Source organism: Meles meles, chromosome 10 (genome assembly GCF_922984935.1).
Source record: "Meles meles chromosome 10, mMelMel3.1 paternal haplotype, whole genome shotgun sequence".
Classification (NCBI taxonomy): domain Eukaryota; kingdom Metazoa; phylum Chordata; class Mammalia; order Carnivora; family Mustelidae; genus Meles; species Meles meles.
In genome coordinates this window covers 91,117,799-91,140,919 of record NC_060075.1, presented here as the reverse complement: position 1 = coordinate 91,140,919, position 23,121 = coordinate 91,117,799, and the positions used below count along the sequence as shown (strand labels likewise).

The 23,121-nt window shown below is 49.4% G+C and overlaps 2 protein-coding genes across 4 annotated transcripts in view; one reads left to right on the top strand and one right to left on the bottom strand.

Moving 5' to 3' along the window:
• COG5 (component of oligomeric golgi complex 5) overlaps nucleotides 1-15,183 on the top strand; it is a 294,754-nt gene extending 279,571 nt beyond the window's left edge. Inside the window, exons 20-22 of the mRNA XM_046020510.1 lie at nucleotides 7,790-7,916; nucleotides 8,385-8,464; nucleotides 14,549-15,183. Coding sequence (XP_045876466.1) covers nucleotides 7,790-7,916; nucleotides 8,385-8,464; nucleotides 14,549-14,663 — 322 coding nt within the window. The 3' untranslated portion in view covers nucleotides 14,664-15,183. The remainder of the gene's footprint in view (nucleotides 1-7,789; nucleotides 7,917-8,384; nucleotides 8,465-14,548) is intronic.
• Nucleotides 15,184-15,392: 209 nt separating this feature from the next.
• Nucleotides 15,393-23,121, bottom strand: part of HBP1 (HMG-box transcription factor 1) — a 28,626-nt gene continuing 20,897 nt past the window's right edge. For all 3 annotated transcript variants that reach the window (XM_046020511.1, XM_046020513.1, XM_046020512.1), the window contains exons 9-11: nucleotides 20,239-20,556; nucleotides 17,806-17,947; nucleotides 15,393-16,479 (exon numbers count right to left, since the gene is read on the bottom strand). In XM_046020511.1, coding sequence (XP_045876467.1) covers nucleotides 16,462-16,479; nucleotides 17,806-17,947; nucleotides 20,239-20,556 — 478 coding nt within the window. In that variant the 3' untranslated portion in view covers nucleotides 15,393-16,461. The remainder of the gene's footprint in view (nucleotides 16,480-17,805; nucleotides 17,948-20,238; nucleotides 20,557-23,121) is intronic.

Sequence of the window (23,121 nt, the reverse complement as noted above, 5' to 3'; positions counted from 1 at the left end):
TTCAAATTCACTAAGAATATACCGGTGTATGGGAAAATCCTTTTCAGCACTGAATGCTTAGATAGGCCTATTTAGATTTAGATTGTAGGAACCGATTTAGATTGTAAGGAACACTGAATAACTTAACAACTGTTTGGGCTGTTTATTCAATAAACCAGAACTTTACAAATTTTGCCACGTTGTGGCGCACAGAGAATGTTATACATACGAAAAGATGACCAGCCCGAGGGCCGAGGGAACCAAACATGATACTTAAACCCACTTTGTGACCACAGCATACCAGATGGGAAACCTTGATGTAATTATCCATAATATCCAAGAGCATAATGGTCTTTGAATGTTTCTTTATAAAGATAAGGTAAGAGATTCCAAGCATGCAGTTTTCTAAAAACTGACTCAGAACTAGAAACTAGAGCAATTAATAAGAAGCATGTCCTTTAAATGACTGCTTCACTGTCTTAAGTCATCCAAGCTTTCGATAGTACGAAAATCAGGCGTAATGTCACTTAAAACACAAGAATCCAAGGTTGTGGATTGAAAGGGGAGCCCCGTGCTTTGTCCTGCGTATTTGTAATTGGCTAAGAGTTCTTTTTAAGGCCAAAACAAGAGACTGAATAATTTTTCTCAAATGCCCATCTGTACAGAGTTGGGTTTTTAAAAAGACTTAAAGTTGGACCACACGTGTTTCCAGATAATGTCTTTGGATTAGCTCAGACCTTTTAAAAAGTATTTATGTATTTTATTGAAGCGTTAGGGTTTGGCATTACCAATCGTGGACAGGTTGAGTGATTAGGAGGTCCTGAGGTCACTGATCCACCAGTTCCCTGCCTGTACCATGAAAATAACCCCAATAAGACTCACGTAAAGTCACTTAGTGATATGATAACCCAGCAATCCCCGTTGGGTGACAGATAGATGCTGAGTTAACAGAATCAGCCGGCGCCCTGGAGGTCATTAACCAACAGCTCTTGAAAAGGGTGTGGGAAAGCTATGATTTGGGATTTGCCGTATTAAGATTAGGCTATTATTTTTGATAGCCCCAGCTGCCATGTTTCATTGTTTATTGCACGTGTATGAATTAAAATGGTGCTTACCCTTCGATGTGCTTTCGTCCCTGTGCTTTTAAAGTCGTATCATGGCGTGGGAGACGGGTTCTGACAGTTTGTGCGAGACCAGTTCTGTAGTCAGTCACGTGAGGGGAGTCTGTCGCCAGCCCCACGGGCCTCTCAGGAGAACCCTCTCTGACGGAGCGGTTGAAGTTCCAGTGGTGACACCTTCTAGTACCTGTGTCTGGATTCAGAAATTAATGAGTGATCAACGTGTAATTCAAAACACTCATGCTGTAGGTAGCCATTCACGAGTTATATTGCTGGTCAGTGTCTAAAAATTGGGAAGATAAACTCATAACGAATCATGAAAATGAAAAGCCGACTACTAAACAGATACGATATGATCCCTACTATTTCTTTTATTTTTTAAATTTTTTAAAAAGATTTTATATGCTTATTTGAGAGAGAGAGCTCGAGAGGGAGGAGGGGTCCGAGGGAGAGGCAGACTCCCTGCTGAGCAGGGAGCCGGATGCCATGAAGGACTCCAGGATCATGACCTGAGCCGAAGGCAGGCGCTTAACCAATGGAGCCACCCAGGAGCCCTGATCCCTCCTATTTTTAAGTCAATAAGTGTATGTTTGGAGAGGAAAAGTCAAGAAGGATAAACATCAAAATTTGAGGATAGCAGGATTGTCACTAGCGATATTCCCTTTAGAGGTTTTCTATATTTTCCATGGTTTTTGCCTTGGTTGTTTTATATTTGCAGTTATAAAAGCCAGTAAATATATTTTAAAGTCCCTCTTGTAGTGTTATTCCTATTTAAAAATAACAAGGAAGTTAAAAAATAATACAAAATATTCTAAAACATTATGTAATGAGGGGTGAGAAAAATAGGCAGGCAAACCACCAAAACCCAGCTGGCTGGCCTGCGTCTGGCTAAGAGGCAGTGGCTGCAGGAGGGGAGGGCAGCGGGCTGGTGCAGGGGCCTCTTTGTGAGGGACCGTGACAGCGCCAGCCAGAGACCCTCCAGTTCAGACCGCAGGTGCGGCACCCCCCGCCCCCGCCCCACCAGACACCCAGCCACATGGGCCTTCGCGGGCTCCTTCCCCCCGTCACACAGCCATCTGCTGCAGGGTGCTTGCTTCTTGATGGTAATATTAGTGGACTGTCGAATTCGGCCCGCAAGCTTCTTGCATACATTTACATTCTACTGTCTCCATTAGAGTTTCTTAGGCAGGGGGATTGTTTCCTTCCCCAGGACAGAGTGTGGCCTCAGAAAGCTGCTGACATTAGGGATTTGCCCTTGGGTGATCTGTATTTCTGCATGAGACACAGGTTCAGAGCTGCAGGGCCACATCCTTGTCTGTCCCTCTGGAGCATGGCCTTGTCCCCGAAGTGGGGTTTGCAAGGGTGGTTACCCTAGCTCTGCCTGGCCAGGGGCCTGGAAGCTCTGACTTGACATTCTCAGTGCACATGCTTTTGAGACAAGGGACAGAAGAGGGACCTCATGCTCTCACCAGTGTGGGGACATAGACCTGCCTTCACGCAGGCCCCAACACCTTTGCTCCGGAGGGCACAGCTTTGTCCCTGAACTGTGCCCACAGCACGCTCTGCTGGGAGCTTTGTGAGGTTTGATGAAAGCCACTGGGGGACAGGGGCTGCTCTGGGGGGATCCCGTTGGCCTGAGGGGTGGTAGAAGGGAAGCTGCAGTAACCCTGGTGTATAGAATTCGTGTCTGCTGGTTTTAACTGTGGGTGTGGGAGGGTTTTCCGCGTCCCCGGTGGGCGCCGCCTGCCATGCCCCCGCTCCGCCAGCATGTTTGTGGAAGGAAGGGCAGCTGTCTCTGCCGCTTCCAGCTGAGCATCAGGACCCCCAACTGTGTGCCCGCCTTTCTTTGTGCTTGTGAGTCCATCCCTGGAAACAGCTCTTTCCCCAAAGTTTCTGGGCTCTCTGTTCCCAGTTGCAGACTTCAGCGTTGGAGCCAGACGGCAGCCCCGTCTTGCGCCTGGTTTCGTTCGTTGTTTGCTGATACTTGGGCAGAGCTAGGAGCACCTGGCAAACAGGGAGGGCTGGGTGGTTAGCTGAGCCTCGCCTTCATTCCAGCAGTCCCTCTTGGATCATTCATGGGGTGCTCAGCCTTGCTAAGGGTTTCCCTGACACTTGATGGTTTCGTCTTCTCCACTACACTTGCGAGGCAAAAGTGACCCAGAAGGCACTGGTCCTGAGAGGGGTCACTTGACAGGACTGTGTGTCTGAACGTCATGTGGGAATTCCAGAACTGCCTTCCAGACCCAGGGCTGCCTGATCCCAAGGCCTGTGCTTGTAACCACTGCAACTTATTCCAGAACTTCCCATTTGTTTTCACCCTGGTTCTAGAATAGTACCTAGAGCTTATCTGAGCCATCCAGGAGAATGTCAGTGTGCAGAGAATCTGGGACCCCACCGTAGTGGTGACCACTTGCTGTGTATGCTGTGCTGTCTCTTGCCGCCGTCTGCTGTACACGGGTTTCCAGAACATACCTGAAGAATGTTGAGCCACATGTACACTCTGATTCCTAGAGGACATCTGCCTGAAACCTTCCCTCCTTTCCCACCTGCTCTGCTGTGGTTGATGATGTCTAGACCCTAAGAAAGGAACCTGCGAGTTTTCTCTCCCTCTTTACTTGGAGCCCTGACTTACCTACAGTCATCAGCCTCCTGCTCTGTTCACTGGGGACCCACATGGCCCCTTCTGCCACACTCTCTGGGTCCCTGTCCTGCAAGCCTACAGCCTTCCCTTCCCCTCTCCAGAAAGGAGGCCCTCGTGGGTCCGGTGCCGGGTGGACTTGTGTTTCCCTTCCCTACCTCCATTTCTCTGCCGGTTGCGGATACCTGTGCACATTCCCCGTGGTCGTGCCCCCCTCCCAGGTCCCTCACCCAAAGGTTTGGAATGGGGGTGTGGTGAGTGGCTTGGGCCACCCCCTGATGGTGGACGTGGACATAGGGACACACAGTCTTACTTTACTTCATAATCGGCCTGCAGTGTGGAGGTCCCTACTGCAGAGACGACATTATCTCAGGACCTAATGCGTGATGAGTTCAGACTGCCTGCCCTGTGTCAGGGTTCACCTCGGAAGCGCTGCTCTATCTCCACTCTTCTCTGAGAACGTATTGTGGCGTTTGGGGTAACTTCGTTTTATAACATCTTAATTAATTTCCTTTTGTTCGTTATATCACCTCAGATGGAGATTTATTTTTTAACTTGCCAGTATTTCAAATTCCACCTGGAATCAGGGGGAAGGGAAGTGCTCATGCTGGGTTCTTTCAGGCTCTTAAAATGAGCACCAGAACTGAAATGTCTGCATGTGATGCTTGCAAGTAACTATGCCAGTGATGCATGGTGTGGAATCCAGTCCAGTTTTGCTCTCCATGGCTCTTTTGGCAGTCTTGTTACTGGCTGGAGGGGAAGATTTGGTCTTGGCAGAAAAATAACTGCTCTGACTCAGAGCTACAAAGGGACAGGTGATAAAAAGATCCCGCTTAAAAACAAACCGGTTTTCACCAGGCCTGGTTATGTGGGCCCATCAGCCAGCGGGTCAGCTGCTAGCCTCCCTCCCTCCCTCCCTGCTTCCCTCCCTCCTGTCCTGTCCTCATTCCCTGTTCGCCCTTGTATCATTTGCAGTTTGCATCAAGAATCTATTAGAGGAAAATAAAAGCATAGTATTCAGACCATTAACGCAATTTAATTGCTGTAGAGACATTTCATTTTTTTTAAAGATTTTTATTTATTTGATAGAGACACAGCGAGAGAGAGAATACAAGCAGGGGGAGTGGGAGAGGGAGAAGCAGGCTTCCTGCTGAGCAGGAGCCTGATCGGGGCTCGATCCCAGGACCCCAGGATTATGACCTGAGCTGAAGGCAGGCACTTAACGACTAAGCCACCCAGGTGCCCCAATATGTTTCTTGTTTTAACTTGAAACTCCCTGAGGCCAAAGGTAAAAGAGAGGCTGAATCAGCTGTGTAATCCTCATTTTCAGAAGGAAGAAAATGCATGAGTTTTCAGAGCACGTCCCGTGTTCCCCGTGACTGAATGCTAAAGCACCTGCATCCGGGACTCCGTGTGCAGAGCACTGAGAGACGTGGGACCAAAGTCTAGCTGTCATCCTATAGGAGAGGCAGAAGGGATTCCATGTGGCTGCTCCTCCCCAAGTGAAGGACTGTCACATAGGACTGGCCCCCCAGGGTCTCCTCCTGTCAGGGACTAGGATTCAAGAGGAAGCCTGCCAAATCAGCTGGCAGAGGCAGAGTGAGCTTTCCTGGGGTAAGGGGAAAGCCTCATCGAGCCAGAGAGGCAAAGAAGGCTCAGGAAGTCCTGAACAGTGTCTCCCCACATCCCTCACAGCGGCTGTCAGGCAGGCCGGGCCTGCAGGATAAGCCTGTGACCCCGGGCAGGGACTCCTCCCCACTGCCTCTTTGTCCTGTTACAGCTCGAGCCAGAGCAGCCTTGTCCCCGGTGCGGGAATCAGACTGCTTGGACACCAGCTGGAATTGCTGTCCGGGGAGCTCTCTGGAAATGGCAGCTGCTGGGCACCCGGGGACCGGGGGAGCCTTCTGAGCCCTGCCGCTGGGGAAGTGGGACCGGCTGGGCTCCATCCCCATGCCAACCCCGAGTCTGTGTCCAGAGGCCTTTAAGACAGTCCCACTCACTGCCTGGCAGGATCAGAAGGTGAGGCCAGGTGGAAACTGTGTGATATGGTTGAGGTACATAGGCGACTGGAGGGCCACTTTGAGAGAATGTGGGGTCCCCCAAAGAAATAGTGATTGCCTGTCCTTCCAGGGGTATCCTGTAGGCATTCCCTTTTCTCAGGCTTTACTCCAGGAGTTGCTCACAATTGAAATTGTGTTTCCTCCGGGGTTCTCTTTTCCCCACTGAGAAGTCCTTCTGCTCTGAAAACAGGTCTAGTAGCGGTTACAGCGGATAATCCTCAAAGAGGCTGCGTGGCAAAATTAAGAGCCAGGCTGTCTGGGTTCGAATCCTTACTCTTCCCTTTTCCAGGTTTTACGTGTTCTCTCTACCCCTCAGTTTACCTACATGCAGGATGGGGGCAGGACACTACCGACCTCGTAGGGTTGTCTGCAGGAATCACACGTGGTGCCTGCTGCACGTGGCAGCTGCTGTGGTGGTTAAACTTGGTGCCCTCGCCAGATGGACACCGCTGCCCGCGCGTGGGGACTTCCGGGGTGCCTGCCGACCACGCCGAACCGCCCTCAGCAACCGCTTCATACCTTCCTAGGCGCCTGACTCACTGCCTACCGACCGGCTGCCAGATGACTGGGGCCTTGGGGATCATCAGGGCAGGGGTGCCGCAGCCTCAGGGGGACACATGAAGATGGCCCTCATCCCCCCCACCAACGCCGGAGGGCCTGGTGTGCAGCTTCATGGGTTGTTGGTGACGGCCGACACAAACGTCCTGAAATGTGTCCACAGTAACTAAAGAAATTACAGGATGATGTTATTTGATAAAATGCTTGAAATTAGAAAAATCCCTACCAGAGATAAATTTCATTTACGGAATAGTTAATATAAAGACATTCCAAAAGTGTGCCTGGGCAGCTCAGATGGTCAAGTGTCTACCTTTGGCTCATGTCATGATCCCGGGGTCCTGGGGTCAAGCCCCATATCGGGCTCTCTGCTCAGCGGCGAGTCTGCTTCTCCCTCTCCCTCTGTGATCTCTCTCGCTCTTCCTGTCTCTCAAATAAATAAATATAAATCTTTAAAAAAAAATCAAAGATTAGTCTGGATCCAGTGAGAACCACCTGCCTCTTGAGAGCACTCCTGACTGTTGACATGAAACCTTGCCGTCTCAGTGAGGAAGCAGCCGGTCTCTGGGCTGTGCCAGCCTCCTGTGTGCATGGGAGTGATTAGCACGAGCGAGGGAAGAGCCCAGGACACAGAGCTGCTTCATATGCTGCTGACCCGTTTCTGCTCCCGGTGGAGGCACCACACTGCAGTCTTTCCTCTTCAGATTCAGCCACCACGGCTGGGCCTGTAGTCACAGCCTGTCCGTCAGAGCTCGAAGTCAAGGGGAGGTCAGTGGAAGTTTCCAGTTATTCCTGCCAGCCTTTTGGCAAGGTGGTAGGTGACTGGTGCCTGGTGGATTTGCCCACACGTCCCTGTAAAACAGAGGGGGTGACCCGCCCAGCTGTGTAATGTATTGGAAGGGAGCTGGCACAGGTCTCGACGGGATGTTCAACGAGGTAATAACTGTGTTCCTATAGGACATAGTTGCCATTCGAAAGTGGTGTAGACAGTGTTTACGTTTACCCGTTAGGCTACAGCCCGAAGATTTTGTGGGAAGTGGAAGCTGGAAGTTCTGACCCTGCCGAGAAGCTGTAGGTTATAACTGCCTGCGGCTTCCTCTGTTGCTTTGATTCCGGCCTGGTCATCAGATGAGCTCGAAGAGGGGCGTTTGCTGAGCCCCCTGGAGATGGAGTCTGACCCGCAGGCCAGTGAGCCGGGGGTCCAAGAAGGAGGTTAAAGGCAGGTCAGCCTGCCACAGTGTATAAGTTAGGGGTATGTTCGTGTGTGTCTGTCTGTCTGCAGGCCGAATGGGAGGTGGCTAAGAAATGGCTGCGGAATCACCAGTCGAGGGTGAGCGCTCTTCCGCTATGCCGCCGACGTCTGCTAACGCGCTGTTCTAGCAGAGCTCCTCTCTCAGGGTTGAACAATGTGAAATAACCACTGCGCGTTCTTCCTTCAGACCGCTGCTCTTCCAGACGAGCGAGCATGTGGCCAGCAGCCCTGCGCTGGGGGACATTATTCCGTTCAGCATCATCATTCAGTTTTTGTTCACCAGAGCACCCGCTGAGCTGAAGTCCCCTTTTCAGGTAATGAAGTAAAGCCTGAATGCTCTTACCAGTCCCTCTTCAGTCCATAAATCCAGAGCCCCACTCACGGACTGCGTTCCTGGCCTTCTCTTGCCTTACTTGGTCACGAATCCCTGCCTTGGAAGTGAATGATTCAAGGAGAATCCCCAGCCCCCAGCCCGACTCTCTCAGCAGTGTGAAATTACCCGAGGAAGCGCGAATTCACCTTCTCAGTATAACGGCTCAAGTAACTCGTGTGTAGAGCTTTTCTGATGGCGGCCCCACTTTTGCTAGCCCCCCTGCCAGTGGCTAATCCAGAAGGTTCCTTGGGAGCCGAGAAGGTGCACCACAGGGCTTGCCACCTTCTTTCAGGCAGGTGTTTGGGTGATTTCATCTTGGGAATCCTTGAGATTACTCGTGCCACATACTGTCCTTCACTGGAGAATGTGGATGCACTTCGTTTTCTCTAATTTGTGTTCAACCCTGCAGAGGGCAGAATGGTCCCACGCACGCTTCTCCCAGTGGCTGGATGACCACCCGTCTGAAAAGGACCGGCTCCTCCTCATCAGGTAAGGCTGTGTGCCCCTGGGACACTGCGTGTCTAGCAGCCCGAGGGCTGGGGCGGGGATGCGCCCGGGAGGAGGGAGGAGCAGTGCGTGGGTGGACACACGGTGGCGCCTCCTTGTGGCCGGGCCCCCTCGGTGCGCACTGTGTGCCCAGAGCACCCCACAGTGTGGTTCACTCGCACATCTTCACATGGCTTGTGGGCTGCCCCGTGCCCCACACAGCCCAGGATCTGTGCACCCTGGGTTTGAGAACTGGGGCCGGCGACGAAGAGACTCCTTGCTGTAGGTCCCCATTTTCTGCTTCGTGTTGGGATGTCACTGTCACATAGTGGCCAACCTTGAGAAACCTTTGCGACATAATGCAACTCCCGTCACCCTCGTTCTCCAAATCTGTCAGTCGTACTTCTGAAAGAGCTCCGAAAGCCGCATGACCTGGGTTCCCCAAAGCAGGGCAGGGGAGTGGAGAGGGGCTGATGGGGCAGGATGGTGCCCCGCCACGCACACACAGGAGAATCCCTCACAGAGCTTGGAAAGAGCCTGGTGTGCGGGCCAGCCCCTCAGCCTCCTCAGAATCTCCAGGGCACTCACTCGACCCTGGGATTTCCCGAAGCTTCCCGGGCAGGTCTGCAGCACGGCCAAGGTTGAGACTCCACCAAGGAGGAGGCCGGGAGGGGCTGTGGAGAAACACGAGTGTGGTGGCTTCTGGGAGGGAGCCCGAGCCCTCAGGTTCGGTGTCCAGAGCCGGGGTAGGTAAGGAGCCCATTATCCCAGCTGTGCGCTTCGGGCCCAGAACTGGGACAGGAGGCCAGAGGCGCCTCCCGTCAGTGCCTGGGGCCAGTTGGAGCTGCCCTGGGAGGGGCTTTAGGGATGAAGGAATGGTTTGGCCTGGAGCTAACTCGGACATCTGTGGTGTCTGGGTGGATGTTTTTGCGGAGTCTCAAAGACGGGCTAAGCTGCAGCACCCTGGGCTGACGGAGGAGTCAGGACGCGGTTAACTGAACGGGGCTGCCGTGTGTCTTCGCGAGTTGGAAGGAGTTCATCTACAACAGTTGTCCTGCTGTGGGCACATCACAAATCTGTTTGCTTTTGCTTCTCTTGAAAATGTCTCCTGAGTGATTTCATCACCAGCGCTGTTGCTAAGCCTATATTTAGCAACTGAAAATCATGCTCAGAGGCACTGTCAGCCTTTTAAAATAAGGCCTATCCGTCACACACGCCTGCTGTCGGAACCTTCGGGCCCCGGGCAGCACACCGAGCCCTCCGTGGGGGATTCCAAACCGCCGTGCTCCTGCCACAGCCCAGGCTGCTGGCAAGGAGAGGAGCTTTGTCCTAGAGAATGTTCTTTCTTATCTATTACTGCAAAACTAATTTGGTCTGTGGGAGCTGAAGCAGCACGAGATGAACTTCTTTCCCCTGTAGATAAGCCCAGGGTGCCTGTTGCTCTTTAAATGTCAGTACTTTTGTTCTGACCTTTGGGGAGACCCTGCCGCATGCTCGTCGGTCCCCCCCGGCACAGTATGCTCAGTTGTCATAAAGAGGCCAGGTCAGGAGACTCGGCTGTGGCTGAGTGCGTGGCGAACTGTGGAACCTCCTCTGCCTGCCTTTCTGTTTCCTTTCGACACCAGATGTTTCTTGAGAGCGTGAATGGGTACTAGTCACGATCCTGTTAAAATTGGAGGACTCACTGACTCGTGGGACAGGTGGTGTGAGTGGGAGCCCACTGGGGGTCCTCTGCGCCCACCAGGCAGGGGCGGCAGCCTCGGGGAGGGCCTGGGGCCCTGTGGGTGCTGAATGAGCGTTCAGCAAAGAGGAGGACTGATTCCTCGGCTCTGCAGAAGTTGGGGGGGGGGGCCCTTCTCCTGATCTCCCGTGGGGCTACAGCTCTTACCATGGTGCTCTCCTCCTCTGCTCCTTCACCGTGTCAGAAATGCTGTTTATCTGTTCAATGGTGGGACAAATGTCCCCACCATATGCGGCCAGAGACCCTCTGTCCTCCCTCCATAGCCCAGGGCCTGCAGGCCCAGAACCATCCCAGCTCGTCGGCCCTTCTGCGGAGCAGCACATTCCCCACTGATGAGAGGAACATTTGGTCTCCCCTCCTGGTGTCCCTGTCGCACCTGTGGCCTGGGTGCCTGAGACGGAACCAAGAGTGAGGACGGGGCCTGGGGGAGTCAGGGACTTCCTTGGCTCTGAAGGCAGGTGGTAGATCTTTAAGTCTTTGACAGATTTCATACTTAATGCCTGACAGAAATGGATTTTGTGTCCCATAAAAACCTCTACTTGGCTGGTTTATAGCACACTGAGCCGTGTTGCCGCGTTACCACCAGTCTTTCCTCTACTAGCTGTGCAATTCCTGTGCTTTTTTTTCCAATAAGGATAACTAACAGTCTGCTCATTTTGATGACAAACGAGACTTGAGACTAACTCTTACATAATGCTTGGCCTGGCTTCCAAGAAAGCTGATGTTTTGCTCAAGCAAATGAAGTTATTTAATAATTGCTTGAAAATCCTGTTCTGATTTTATGTGGGAGGGTAGCTTTAATCTGTTTTTCTCCCTCTAGTTCTGATGGTGTTTTTCATGAATACCAAAAAACTAACCAAGCTCAGTTTCTGAACTTTCTTCTGCATATCGTGTAGTTTACGTAATGTCTTGTCCTTTTGAATGCAAATGAAGTTGATTTTCGATCCTTTATTAGATGAAGTGGATCTAACTCATTCACTCTAGAGCAACTGCAGTTTCCGTGAATTTCAGTGCACTGATTTCTTAGACTGCTGTGTAGACACCACTGTGTCAAAGACAGCTCGAGCCCTTGAGGATTTCAGTTCTGTGTACAAGTCTGCAGGGGCTACATTTTGGGAGTGGGGCGATTACCCAGGATGCCATAGCAACTTGAAAAATACTACTAAAAGCAGCAAGATTTTTCATAAACCCTTCACGAAGGTTCAGCTCTGACATGAACTAAGGCGTCTCCAAAACATTATTTTCTAAGAGCATGAAATCCCATTTTTCATGTCGCTGCTGCTTTTGTGAATCCTACAGTGCCATTTCCCCTTTATTCACTTTCTTCTGCGCGCCTGTCATTGCATTTCATTACAGTTTACCTTCCTGTATTTCTGGTTCATTTTTAAAAATTCACCGATCACGCATCTGTCAGGCGCTCAGTCCTGGGGCTGCATAAAGGAACGAAACAGCACCATCCCTCCACATGAAGTTACGTTCCTGGGAGGGAAGCTCACCAGGGACCGGGTCCTTGCGGTGTAGTGGATACTTAGGCACGGTGTGCCGATGCCAGCTGGAAGCCTGGTGGGAGAACCGTGTTTGAGTGCCTTATGGGTCCAGAGATGTTCCTAGAAGAGCGCCAGGTGCTTCCCAGTACAGTCTTAACTCTCATAACTGTATCACGTAGGTGTTGGAGCAAACAGGCTCACAAGAGAGCCGGGATTGCGCAGCTCGGTAATAGGGCAGAGCCTGACATCCACACCGCTGACCGTCCACACCGCTGACTGCAAGTCGTCCTGCCTCGAGCAGAGCCTGGAGCCGGCGGGCTGGAATCCCACAGTGCGGGGTCCCATGAAGCCCCGGCTCTTGACGCCGCAGTCTTAGACCTTTTCCACCAGTTCTCAGGACTCCAAGGGGGTTTCTGTCGTGCTGCCTGGAGTTGGAAGAGGCTCTGTCAAAACGAAAGCCTTAGAGCCGGCCCCCAGCAGAACACCCTGCAGGCAAGACGGCCGGAAGAGCCTCCCAAAAAGAAGGACAAGAGCTGAGAAAGGCCTCGAAGGATGGGTCTCGGGAAAGTGGGGAGAGGCTGTGTGGTGGGAGACAAAGGGCCCTCTCGCAGCCCCACCTTGGTAGGCAGAGACGGCTTTGTTTTGGCTTCGGTTCAGCGTGATGCTGGCCACTCGTGGGGCCTCTCCCCGGTGGGCCTCAGGGTCGGGCTCGGGGTCACGAGTGGGGGGAGGCTGGTCTGCTCGTGTGTAAGTAACACAAACCATGGAAGACGGTTCAAAGGTGTTTTTAGGCCAGAGCGAACTACCTAGAAGCCCGCAGCAGCACAGGCCGGCCTGAGGGAGGTCACGATGAAGCTCGTGCTCCATGGGTAGTGAGTGTAGACGCTGGCCTCATGGCATAGCGTGTTCTGAGGCGGCGCCAGGGATCGGGGCAGCACACGGCAGGACTGAGACGGAAGCCGAGGGGAGAAGAGGGCCGGGGGGTGGAAATCTGTGAGGAAGATGAAGAGAGGACTTCAGATAGAGGCTCTGGGGGAGGGTGGGGGGGGGGGCTCTGCTGAAATAGGAGATGCGGGGCAGAACACTACCCTGAAGGGTTTTTCCCCGAGCTTTTCTTTTTTTGATAATTTTTCTAAAATTTTTAAAATTTATGTTTTTTTAAAGACTGCTTATTTGAGACAGAATGAGCTGGGGAGGAGGCAGAGAAGCAGACTCTCCCTGATGCAAGCAGGGCTCGATCCCACAGCTGGGAGATGGTGACCTGAGCGGAAATGACCAGCCGAATGCTTAACCGACTGAGCCCCCACCCCAGGCGCCGGGATAGATTTCATTTATTTTTTATTTTTTTAAGGTTTTATTTACTTATTTGAGAGATAGTGAGAGATAGAGCATGAGCAGGGGAGCGGGGAGAAGCAGGCTCCCCGCTGAGCAGGGAGCCAGATGCGGGGCTGGATCCCAGGACCCTGGGATCAGAACGTGGGCGGAAAGTAAACGCTTAACCTACTGAGCCACCCAGGCGCCCCTAGACTTTCCTTTTTAGAGTAGCTTTAGGCTCACAGCATATTTGAGAAGGTAGAGAGTTCCCACCCACCCGACGCCCCCCCCCCATTAGCAGGGTCCCCCACGGGTGGGCCACGGTTCCGGTTGACGAGCCCACCTTGCGCATCATTGTCTCCCAGGGACCCGTGCTTCCGGGAGGCTTCTCCCCGGTGCCATTCGTTTTTGGGTTTGGATGCCCTGTTCTGACAGGAGTTTGTTTCTGACAGGGCACGTGAGAGGAGTCGGGTAGTGCTGCCCACAACGCAGACGGGGCAGGTCTGGAGGGAGGTCGGAGTGGCCATGAGACCGGGCACAGCGGGGGCCAGGAAGTGGCTGGCGGGGGGAGGGCGCCCCAGAGCGAGCACAGCTGACAGGGGTCAGTAAGCGCAGCATTTCGGAGCAGAAAAACCGGTTAGGAGTTAGGCGTTCGACTTGAGGCGGAGTCCGTGAACCAGTGGCGGTGTTAGTAACACAGCTTTGTAGAAACGCGCTGATCGCATCTCGGCGTGGAACTTGGAACGGTAGGGCTATGACAGAAATTTTACTGTTCCACTTGGGGCGTAAATAGACTAATAAAATCTCTCAACCATTCTTCGTAGCGCCAGTTAAACATGATATAACACTTAGATCATCTGGTTCCGCGATTAGAGAACTTTCTCCATAAAGGTCCAGAGGGCAGGTGGTGTAGGCCCCGCGGCCCGGCCGGCGGTGACCGTCTGCGGCTGTGGCGGGGAAGCCGCGGGGACGGTGAGCGGGCGCCGCGCTCCGCCCGGCCGGGCCGGTTCGCCGGTTCTCCGGTTCCCCGACCCAACGCAGACCCCAGTCATGGTTTTAACCGTTGGTGGCGCGCCCTCCAGACTAAAGTCAGACAGCCTCATCCCGGAAGTCGCTGAAACTCCGAGCCCAGCTGCACACCGTCTCCCCGGGGGTTCTTCCTCTCCTCCAGGTCAGGGGGCTTGAGGCACCGCCCCGGCTGCCCGTGACCATGTGCGCCGCAGCCCTGTCCAGCCGCTCCCCTGAGCGCGCTGATCCGCTGCGGCGGGCTCCCCCTTGTGAGCCCTGTGGAGCAGCACAAGCGGTCGCTCGTCAGAAGCCTCGACCGGGAAGGGAAGGGAAACTGAGAACCACCGGAGGCGGCAGAACCTGCGTGTGAGGAGACCACTGAGTACAACGCAGACTGAACGGTGTTCCTGGACTTCCGCGGTAGCCATTTGTCACTTAGCTTGTGGAACTGGACACAGCGAATCCAGAAATGGGCTGCTTTTATATATTGGTAACCCTCTAAGTGGTTATTTCCTTTGACATTGTTTTCGTTTTCAGGGGAGCTCTGGAAGCTTATGTTCAATCAGTAAGAAGTAGAGAAGGCAAAGAATTTGCACCAGTTTACCCCATAATGGTCCAGCTGCTTCAGAAAGCCATGTCTGCTCTTCAGTGACCGCCGTGACACTTCCTGATCTCCCTCGCGCCGCCCCAGCTCCAGGCTGCAGTTCGCCTGAGCAGCGCGCGCTCTAGAACCAGCTGCGTCCACTGCTTTCCGTAATCGGCCTCTCTGTATTCCGTTATCTTCCACTTACCTCTTCAGCCCCTCTCCCTTTAGTGTAAAGTGTCAAAATGTTACTTTTGCTTTTAGAGGGATCTGATCAAGTTACAAATACCCCGCTGCTCCCAATTAACCTTTGCGCTCACTAGGTAAGTGTGTAGCCCAGTGACTTCCAAATCTGACTGCGCATCAGAGTCGCTGCTGGAAAGCTTTCGAAATCCTGATGCCCCCTATGCACCCCTGGTCCCCTCTCTGGGGGTGGGAGCCGGGCATTAGTTTTTAAGAACATCCCCGGGTGTTTCCAATATGCAGTGAAGTCTGGGAACCGCTGGTATCTCCCAAAGCTAAGACATAGGGTAATACATTAAGTCTGTTTTACTGTATCTTCAATAAAGAGAGAGCAGGCCTGTCTTTATACTGTGTGTCATTTTATTAAAAGCAGGCTTTGGGGGCTGGCTGTTCAACTTTGTAGCAGAGATGTCAAGTTAAAAAGATCTTACACATAATCTAGATCCTTGTTTTTCCATTGCCCATGACCTGTCACTAACCCCATCAGCAACTTCTTAATATATTTTCCATGCCCTGCACCTGTTGTTCTGACATAAAGTTCAGTCAAGTTCAATCAGAAGTCCGAGATAAACAGGCTTTTTTTTTCCATTTTATTTGAAATAATATACAAGAATATAGTGTGCAAAATTTAGGGGCAACATCATGAAGAAGTATAATGAACTGAAATCAATTTTACAGCTGTGATTCCTAACCAGAAACACCACTTGGTAAGTAACATGAAAAGCCATGATTGTAGCTCAGAGCAAAAGCGTGTGCGCTCTCACCTCGGACAGCTGGAGGGAAAGTAAAGTGCACGTGTCGCACTGCAGTAAGTGCAAAGTCTGCCCCCACCATACACATAGGATGACAAACGAGATATTTAAGATATGTGGCTGAGGAGATACAGAACACAAAGTTAAACAATACAATGGTGTCAACTGTTAACAGCACCATGACAGTGACTCTATCCCAATGCTATTAACTAGCTCGACCGGGCCCTGCGCAAGGCCTCCACCCGAAGTCCTGGGGGTGCTGCCGCCCGGCGTGCCCGGGAAGCCCTGTGGCAGGTGGTGTGCGCGCTGGGCCGACACGGCACACCGGCCGTGTTCTGGGAGCCTCGCGGCACCGGCCAGAATAGGAGCTCCCGGGTTTGGCACAGAGGCTGGGCCATGCGGTGGTCACTCGAGGAAAGGCCAGCTCCCGGCTCTGTTGCCTTCCACTATGTGTACAATACAGATTAATAAGCAGTAAGGAGCCAATGTATAAACAGCAGTTACATATTTTTAAATTCCCCCTTTGTACAATTTAAAATAAAACATGTATACACTCTCCTCTCTTTCTACTGTACTTTAGCACCACAGGATATCAATTTTCAAGCCTATATTACCTGATAGACATATATGAAGTTTGGAAGAAAAATAAGGCAATTTGGTTTACAATGTTGATAGTTTTAGCTTACTTAATGCTCTAATGGAGAAAGCAAATCCTCACTCATATTATTAAATCATTTCAAGACTCAATGCTATCAGTATCTTATGGTCACACGAATTCAGGACAAATGGTGACACCTTGATCTTCTTAAGTCCCTCCGTCAACAGTCAGTGTTTCTGCAACTACAGACTTAAGAACGTAAGCACATCCTGGCTTAATGCTGCTGCGAGCCCTGTGGAGAGAAAATGAACACAGTGAATGTTTATAAATCAATACACAGTAATTCTATAAATGAAAGCTAAGATGGAGAACAGAATGTTTATAAACTATTTTTAAAAAAGATCGCTTTCTCAAATGGGACAATTTTTTTTAAAGTGTGGTAACACCCAACAGCTCAAGCATCAGAAAATGTATGAAAACAGTGAGAAGAGATGGGTTAGGAAGAGGAGCAAAGGAAGGGGATCCAGGCCAAGTCCTACCACACGCAAGTCTAAGGTAATAACTTCAAAACACCAGTAGAGCCGCCCTCTTCTACTGGAGTCTGACCACCGTCTGCTGCTTTACAAGAAATTCCTGATACACGTAAGCGATTGGTTGTGGACTACATGTTACTTGAAAAAGACACGTGTAACTCCACAGAAATCCTTGGCCAGTCCTCCCGCTGCGAAGGACATGTCTTCCCTTCATTTTTAAATGGTACTTCAAATTGAGCTCACTCTGTTCTATCTTGTGAAGCTTTCTTCAGAATTAATCTAAAAACACGACTCAAAAGTTGCTAGCCTAATAATGGAAACATTCTAAGAATCCGCTCCATCCGAGGCTGTTGTTATGGTGTGAATTCATTTAGTGGAGTCTTCCTAGGCCTATTTCTATTCCTTCCTGAGGTTTTTAATCTAGAAACTCTGTTCAAATGTCAGAAGGCCCCAGGAAAGTTAATGTGTCCTAGAAAAGAAAGGGTCCTGGGACATGTCACCCCCAAATTAGAAAGATTTTGTACCATACTACTGAGTTGGTTATACCCCCCAACTAAAAATACTACCATTCCAAAATTACTTTTCCACCTCAACGTTTCCGGATAAACATTGTTCTTTTTTTTTTTTTTTTTTTTTTTAAGATTTTTATTTATTTATTTGACAGAGAGAGATCACAAGTAGGCAGAGAGGCAGGCAGAGAGAGAGAGAGAGGAGGAAGCAGGCTCCCTGTGGAACAGAGAGCCCGATGCAGGACTCGATCCCAGAACCCTGAGATCATGACCTGAGCCGAAGGCAGAGGCTTAACCCACTGAGCCACCCAGGCGCCCTATAAACATTGTTCTTAAGCACACCAGACACTTCTACTTTCCATGCTAAAGAGGAATGGCACTTCATGATTTAAAAAAAAAACAAAAGGCAGCCTGCCTCATGGGGTGGTGTAAAACATTATTAGGTTGTGAAGTATAAAAAAAGGCTGAGAAGAGACTCAATACTACTTTTTCAAGGTTATAAGCACTGTTCCATACACCAGTACAGTGGTGGGAAAAAGTCAAGATCTTTTTGAGCAACAAGTTGTTGAGACCTACTGAATTGGTTCTTTTCCTTTTCCAACAGTCAGGATTTAGGCGTTTTTGTTCTTCAGCCAAAGCCTTTGCTTCTAAAGTATACATCCTTCTCTCTTCATTCTTCATTTTCTTCCACCTGTCGCCAAGGATCACGCTTATGGCTCTGTAAAATAAACGTGCACACGATGCTGAAGGCCAGAATTTCTTGTAAGACGCATGGCCAGTGCTGCTACCTCAGACAGAAATAGAAAGTTAAAAGAAAAAAAGACAAGAATCTTGTCCAACAGAGAGAAGGAAAAAGGTCAAGGCTATAGTAGTCATTTCCAGTAAAATCCCAGTCCCACGGGCCCATTCATCATAATCTTGGCAGTTAAAGCCTCCTGGAATAGTGCCAGTACTTCCAGTTGTCAGAGAACATCGAAAATGGCTACACATTCAGTGTCCTACAGAGCTTAAAGACAAAAGTGAAGTATTTCAGTGAAATGGTTTAAAATACCATTGGCTCTACCCTGGTATATGTCAGTTTTCTCAAAGATGCTTAAGAGAGCAAGGCAGTGTTCGGTATCAGCAGCATAATGTATTAAAAGCTATTTTTGCTTTCTGTTTGTGCCATACATAACCCATCAAATAGTTGTGATCAGAGTTTCATTCATTCCTGTAACCCCAGTGAAAATGTGGAGGCATTAACCATGCACTCCGGACCGTTCCCCTCCGAACACAATGCCAACTAAATCCTAGGTAAGCTCTGTACTGGAAGAAATCGGATAAACTCCAAAGGAAAGAAGTCCAACTGGATAAAACACATCATGATAGAAATCTGAAGCTATTTCCTATTTATATTTGTTAAACTGCCCCTAAAACCAGTGTTTAAAATCTCATCCAGAACATGCAGAAACCATGGACGCCATTACACATAAGGTCACGTACGCTGCGCCAAGTGTATACAAGTGAGCTCAGTGCCTGCCATGGAAGCTCCAGCGGGGCATCCGGGCGGGCCTCGGAAGACAGCAGTGCAGCTCTACTGCTTAGCAAGAAAGTCACTGCGCAGTAAATACGGACACAGACATAGGTAAATGTAGTTTTCCCAGTAAGTTGATGCAATTAAACATTGTACTGCATCTTCCTTTATCAAAATAAAACCCAGTTTTTACAATGGGTTAAAGGTACCATATAATGGTTGACACATTTACCAGTTAAATCAGTAAGAAACATTTAGGTATCAATTCCTAAATCAGAAGTGCATTTGATTTGAGACATTTCTTTTTTTAAATGTAAATACTTAAAAATGTAGCTCTTGAGAACAGACTGGTAGCTGCCAGAGGCTGGGAGTGGGGTGTGCACAAAATGGGTGAAGGGAGTCAAAAGGTACAAACTTGAGTTGTGCAGTCAGTCAGTCGTGTGGCCGTCAGGTGCCGAACAGTGGCCACGATCAGTACCGCTGTGCTGTGCATTTGAAAGGTGCGCAGAGGAGCTCCTAGAAGTTCTCCTTACAAGAGAGATCTGTAACCGCGCAGTGGCAGCCATAACCAGCCTTCCCGTGGCGAGGGTTTCACGGCCTCTACAGACACCGAATCGTGACGCTGACCTGAAACCATGTCCACTCCCTGTCCCTCTATGTAGCAGCTAAGCTCATGAGACACTCAACCTCGAGTTCAAAACTCAGTTATTTTATGTGGATAATCATTTGACTTTTCTCAGGATATCAAGGAAAATAGTAGTTTTGATTGTCAGGGAACTGGGGAAACTAGAAGAAGTAATTTAAATACAGTAAGAATTTAGGCTGGTGTGAGAGGGAGTGAGTAGAGGATGCTCACTAAGAGATCAGCTAAGTGGATCAGAGTGGAAAAGACTGGAGTCGATTTTATCCCTTGGTTCTGAGTTTCATCTTTGGCAGTTTATAATGATTTCTACATTTGTCCAAATTGCCACTGCCTGCCCATCCCATAGTATGACACAGTTGTAATGACTTGAGATCTGACACAACAAACTGTTCTAGGAAGATGGAACAGTCAGTTGTTAGAACTGTGACTTCCAACAGGCAAACAACATTTAGTATTATTTTAGAAGGCAGATCCTTAAGTAACCCAAATTCTCTCCAGGTGTTATAAAATATTTATCCATGACCCTAAAAATTCCAAACTTTTAAAAGTCAACCTAAGAAAATGAATTCAATCATAAAAACTATTGGGGGGGGTGCCTGGGTGCTCAGTCAATTGAGCATCTGCCTTCGGCTCAAGTCATGGTCCAGGGGTCCTGGGATCGAGCCCCGGATCGGGCTCCCTGCTCTGCGGGGAGGCGGCTGCTGCTTCTCCCTCTGCCCCTCTCTCTCATGCTAAGTCAAAAAAATCTTTAAATAGTAATAAAAGCTCTTGGAGGATAAGTTTACTTAACTACCCCAGTTCCTGTAAAACTGTACTGAGTGTTAATTATTAGAATCAGAAATACTCTTTTTACCTGTTATCTTTCCCTGGATACATCTGAGTATATTCAACTCTGTATTTTTTGGCAAAAAGCATGAAGGCATTCATTGGTCTTTTGCACTTGTTAGGAGAAGTGGCACTCACAGTCCCTGAGCTGTGGGTTTTGACAGCTTTAGCATACAAGGAATTCGAAGAGAGCTGTGATGATCCTGGTGAGCCACAGTTTTTACTGAGTCCAGATCTTGCAAAGTCTTGACCTCCAGGCCCTCCACAAGACAAAGATGCACGACGCTGACGAGCCATACTACTTAACACATAGACTGCAGAAGAATCCATAGGTGTGAAGTCATAGCTAAAAAAAATTTATTAACAGGGTTTTAATTCAGTTTAATTGGTTTGTAAAAACATGATTAAAAAACAAAAACAAAACCCTTAACATCTGATTGGAAACATCAGTGTGTATGTTACCCAACTCTAACCACTTCACCACTGATAGTTGCTTGTAAGCTGATAGTTGCTTGTATCTGCACAGACTAAAATTACTATTTTTTAAATCTACAGAGCTTACAAAAGTTAAGAAAACTTCAAGCCCCCCACAAGAATGTTATAATCTGCACACTTTATCCATAGCAAGTACCTCCTCCGGATCCCACACAACCCACTTAATTACTGCTTAAATTCACTTTCTGACAAATTTGATAATCTGATTTCTTGGCCTACAGAAGTCTAAATAAAGCTAGAAAATTCAGATGGAGCAGCAGGCATGTACCAGCCTGAGGACTAGCTGCTAGACAAGGCAAAGTGTGGGGGAAGGACAGTCAAAAGCGGTTGAATACACGGGCGCCTGGGTGGCTCAGTGGGTTAAAGCCTCTGCCTTCAGCTCAGGTCATGATCCCGGGGTGCTGGAATCGAGCCCCCCCCGCACTCTGCTCAGCAAGGAGCCTGCTTCCCTTCCCCTCTCTCTCTGCCTGCCTCTCTGCCTACTTGTGAGCTCTGTCAAATAAATAAAATCTTTAAAAAAAATTTTTTTTTTAAAAGCAGTTGAATACAGCTAAAGGAACTTAAAATTTTATTTGTTTACATCAAGACAGTCATGTACACAGCCATCACCCCTAAAGGCCATCCATCTAGGACACAGTTTAATAACTTAGAAGTGAGAACTTGCACTCATCAGGCAAGTTCCGTATTTTGGCAGATATTCCGTTTATGTGAGCATGGAAACCAGCTATCCATATTCTCTCCTTTTCCCACCAAGCTTGCTTAGCGAGTATCCTTGCCGCTCTTTAAATAAAGAAAAAGGCCAAGGGGCGCCTGGGTGGCTCAGTGGGTTAAAGCCTCTGCCTTCGGCTCAGGTCATGATCCCAGGGTCCTGGGATGGAGCCCCGCATCGGGCTCTCTGCTCCGCAGGGAGCCTGCTTCCTTCTCTCTCTCTGCCTGCTTCTTTGCCTAGTTGTGATTTCTGTCAAATAAATAAAATATTAAAAAAAAAAGGAAACTAACTACACCGAGGCATCATTTAAAAAAAAAAAAAAAAAAGAAACAGGCCAAGAACGGAACAAGTACTATTTACCCCAAGGCCCCACAGCTACTAAATCCAGCCCCAGATCTTTCCACCTCCAAAGCCCTTAGATTTCCTCACCAAAGCCACGGTGCTCCACCTTGCCCCTGGCTGACCTCAAGGTGAACAAATGGTAATCAGATTCACTGAAAATTTTACCTCAAAAGTGAAGCCTAAGATTACACCTGTCCAAGATTTCTTTTGTTCCAAATGTGTTAACACCCACTACTTATACCTCTTCTCTTAACAGAAAACTTTTTATTTCTAGGGTTGCCTGGGTGGCTCAGTTGTTAAGCATTTGCCTTCAGCTCAGGTCATGATCCCAGGGTCCTGGGATAGAGTCCTGCATTGGGCTCCCTGCTCCACGGGAAGCCTGCTTCTCCCTCTCCCACTCCCCCTGCTTGTGTCTCAGTCAAATAAATAAATAAAATTTAAAAAACAACTTTTATTCTAAATCTAGCCCCTACTCTCCCACTCTCTCCCTGAAACAGAAACTCTGGGAATCTATCACAACAGGTTGATATTAGCTCCAGGAATAGTAAGTATCTGCCTAAAGGTAAAGCAACAGGAGATCACGAATTATTCCAGACAGGGACGGAGAGGGCGCAGTGCATGAGGCCCACACCACTCACTGCACACAATAAAAATGACTCCTCCCGATTATCAACCACACCTGTGGGTTTTTTTTTAAAGGTATTACATGAAATCAACATAAATATGACTCCAAAACCCTCTGATCAACGTTTAGCAGTCAGGATTACATCAAAGAAACAATTTTTGCTATCCTCAAGCCCCTCCCATATATAATTTAGGAAAACAGCAAAATTAAAAAATCATTATAGATGAACCTGACATGGAATTATTCATCTCCACCAAAAAAAGTATTTGATTACAATTTGAAATACCAAAAGATTTAACAAAATTCTGAGGCAAGCTCATGAACTACTGAAATATGAAAAGTCTACCATCTAGTGGTACAAATGGAGCCTGCCCTGTTTCCATTATGGATACAACGTCCTTAGCCTGAAATACATAATCACAGAATTCTGGATTTTGATGTCACAAAAGCATTAAAACGGGACCCAGACCATCTAAAAGCAAGCCTCGAGGATCAGGATCCCAACAGTCCCTGATCGGGACAGCCCGCCCGCACTCTCCCTGCAGCCTCCCCGCAACACCCTGCCCGCCTCGCCAGCTGTCAGTCGAGCAGGGAGATCCCCACAGCAGGGTCAGCTCTGTGAACCGCCAGTCTGTTAGCCACTCCCGGACTCGTCCCTCCACATGATCATTTCACAGCCGGTTTCACAGGCCGCAGCTAAGTTCATCGACCGAGCCCCAGTGGAACCGAGCGAAGCCGGG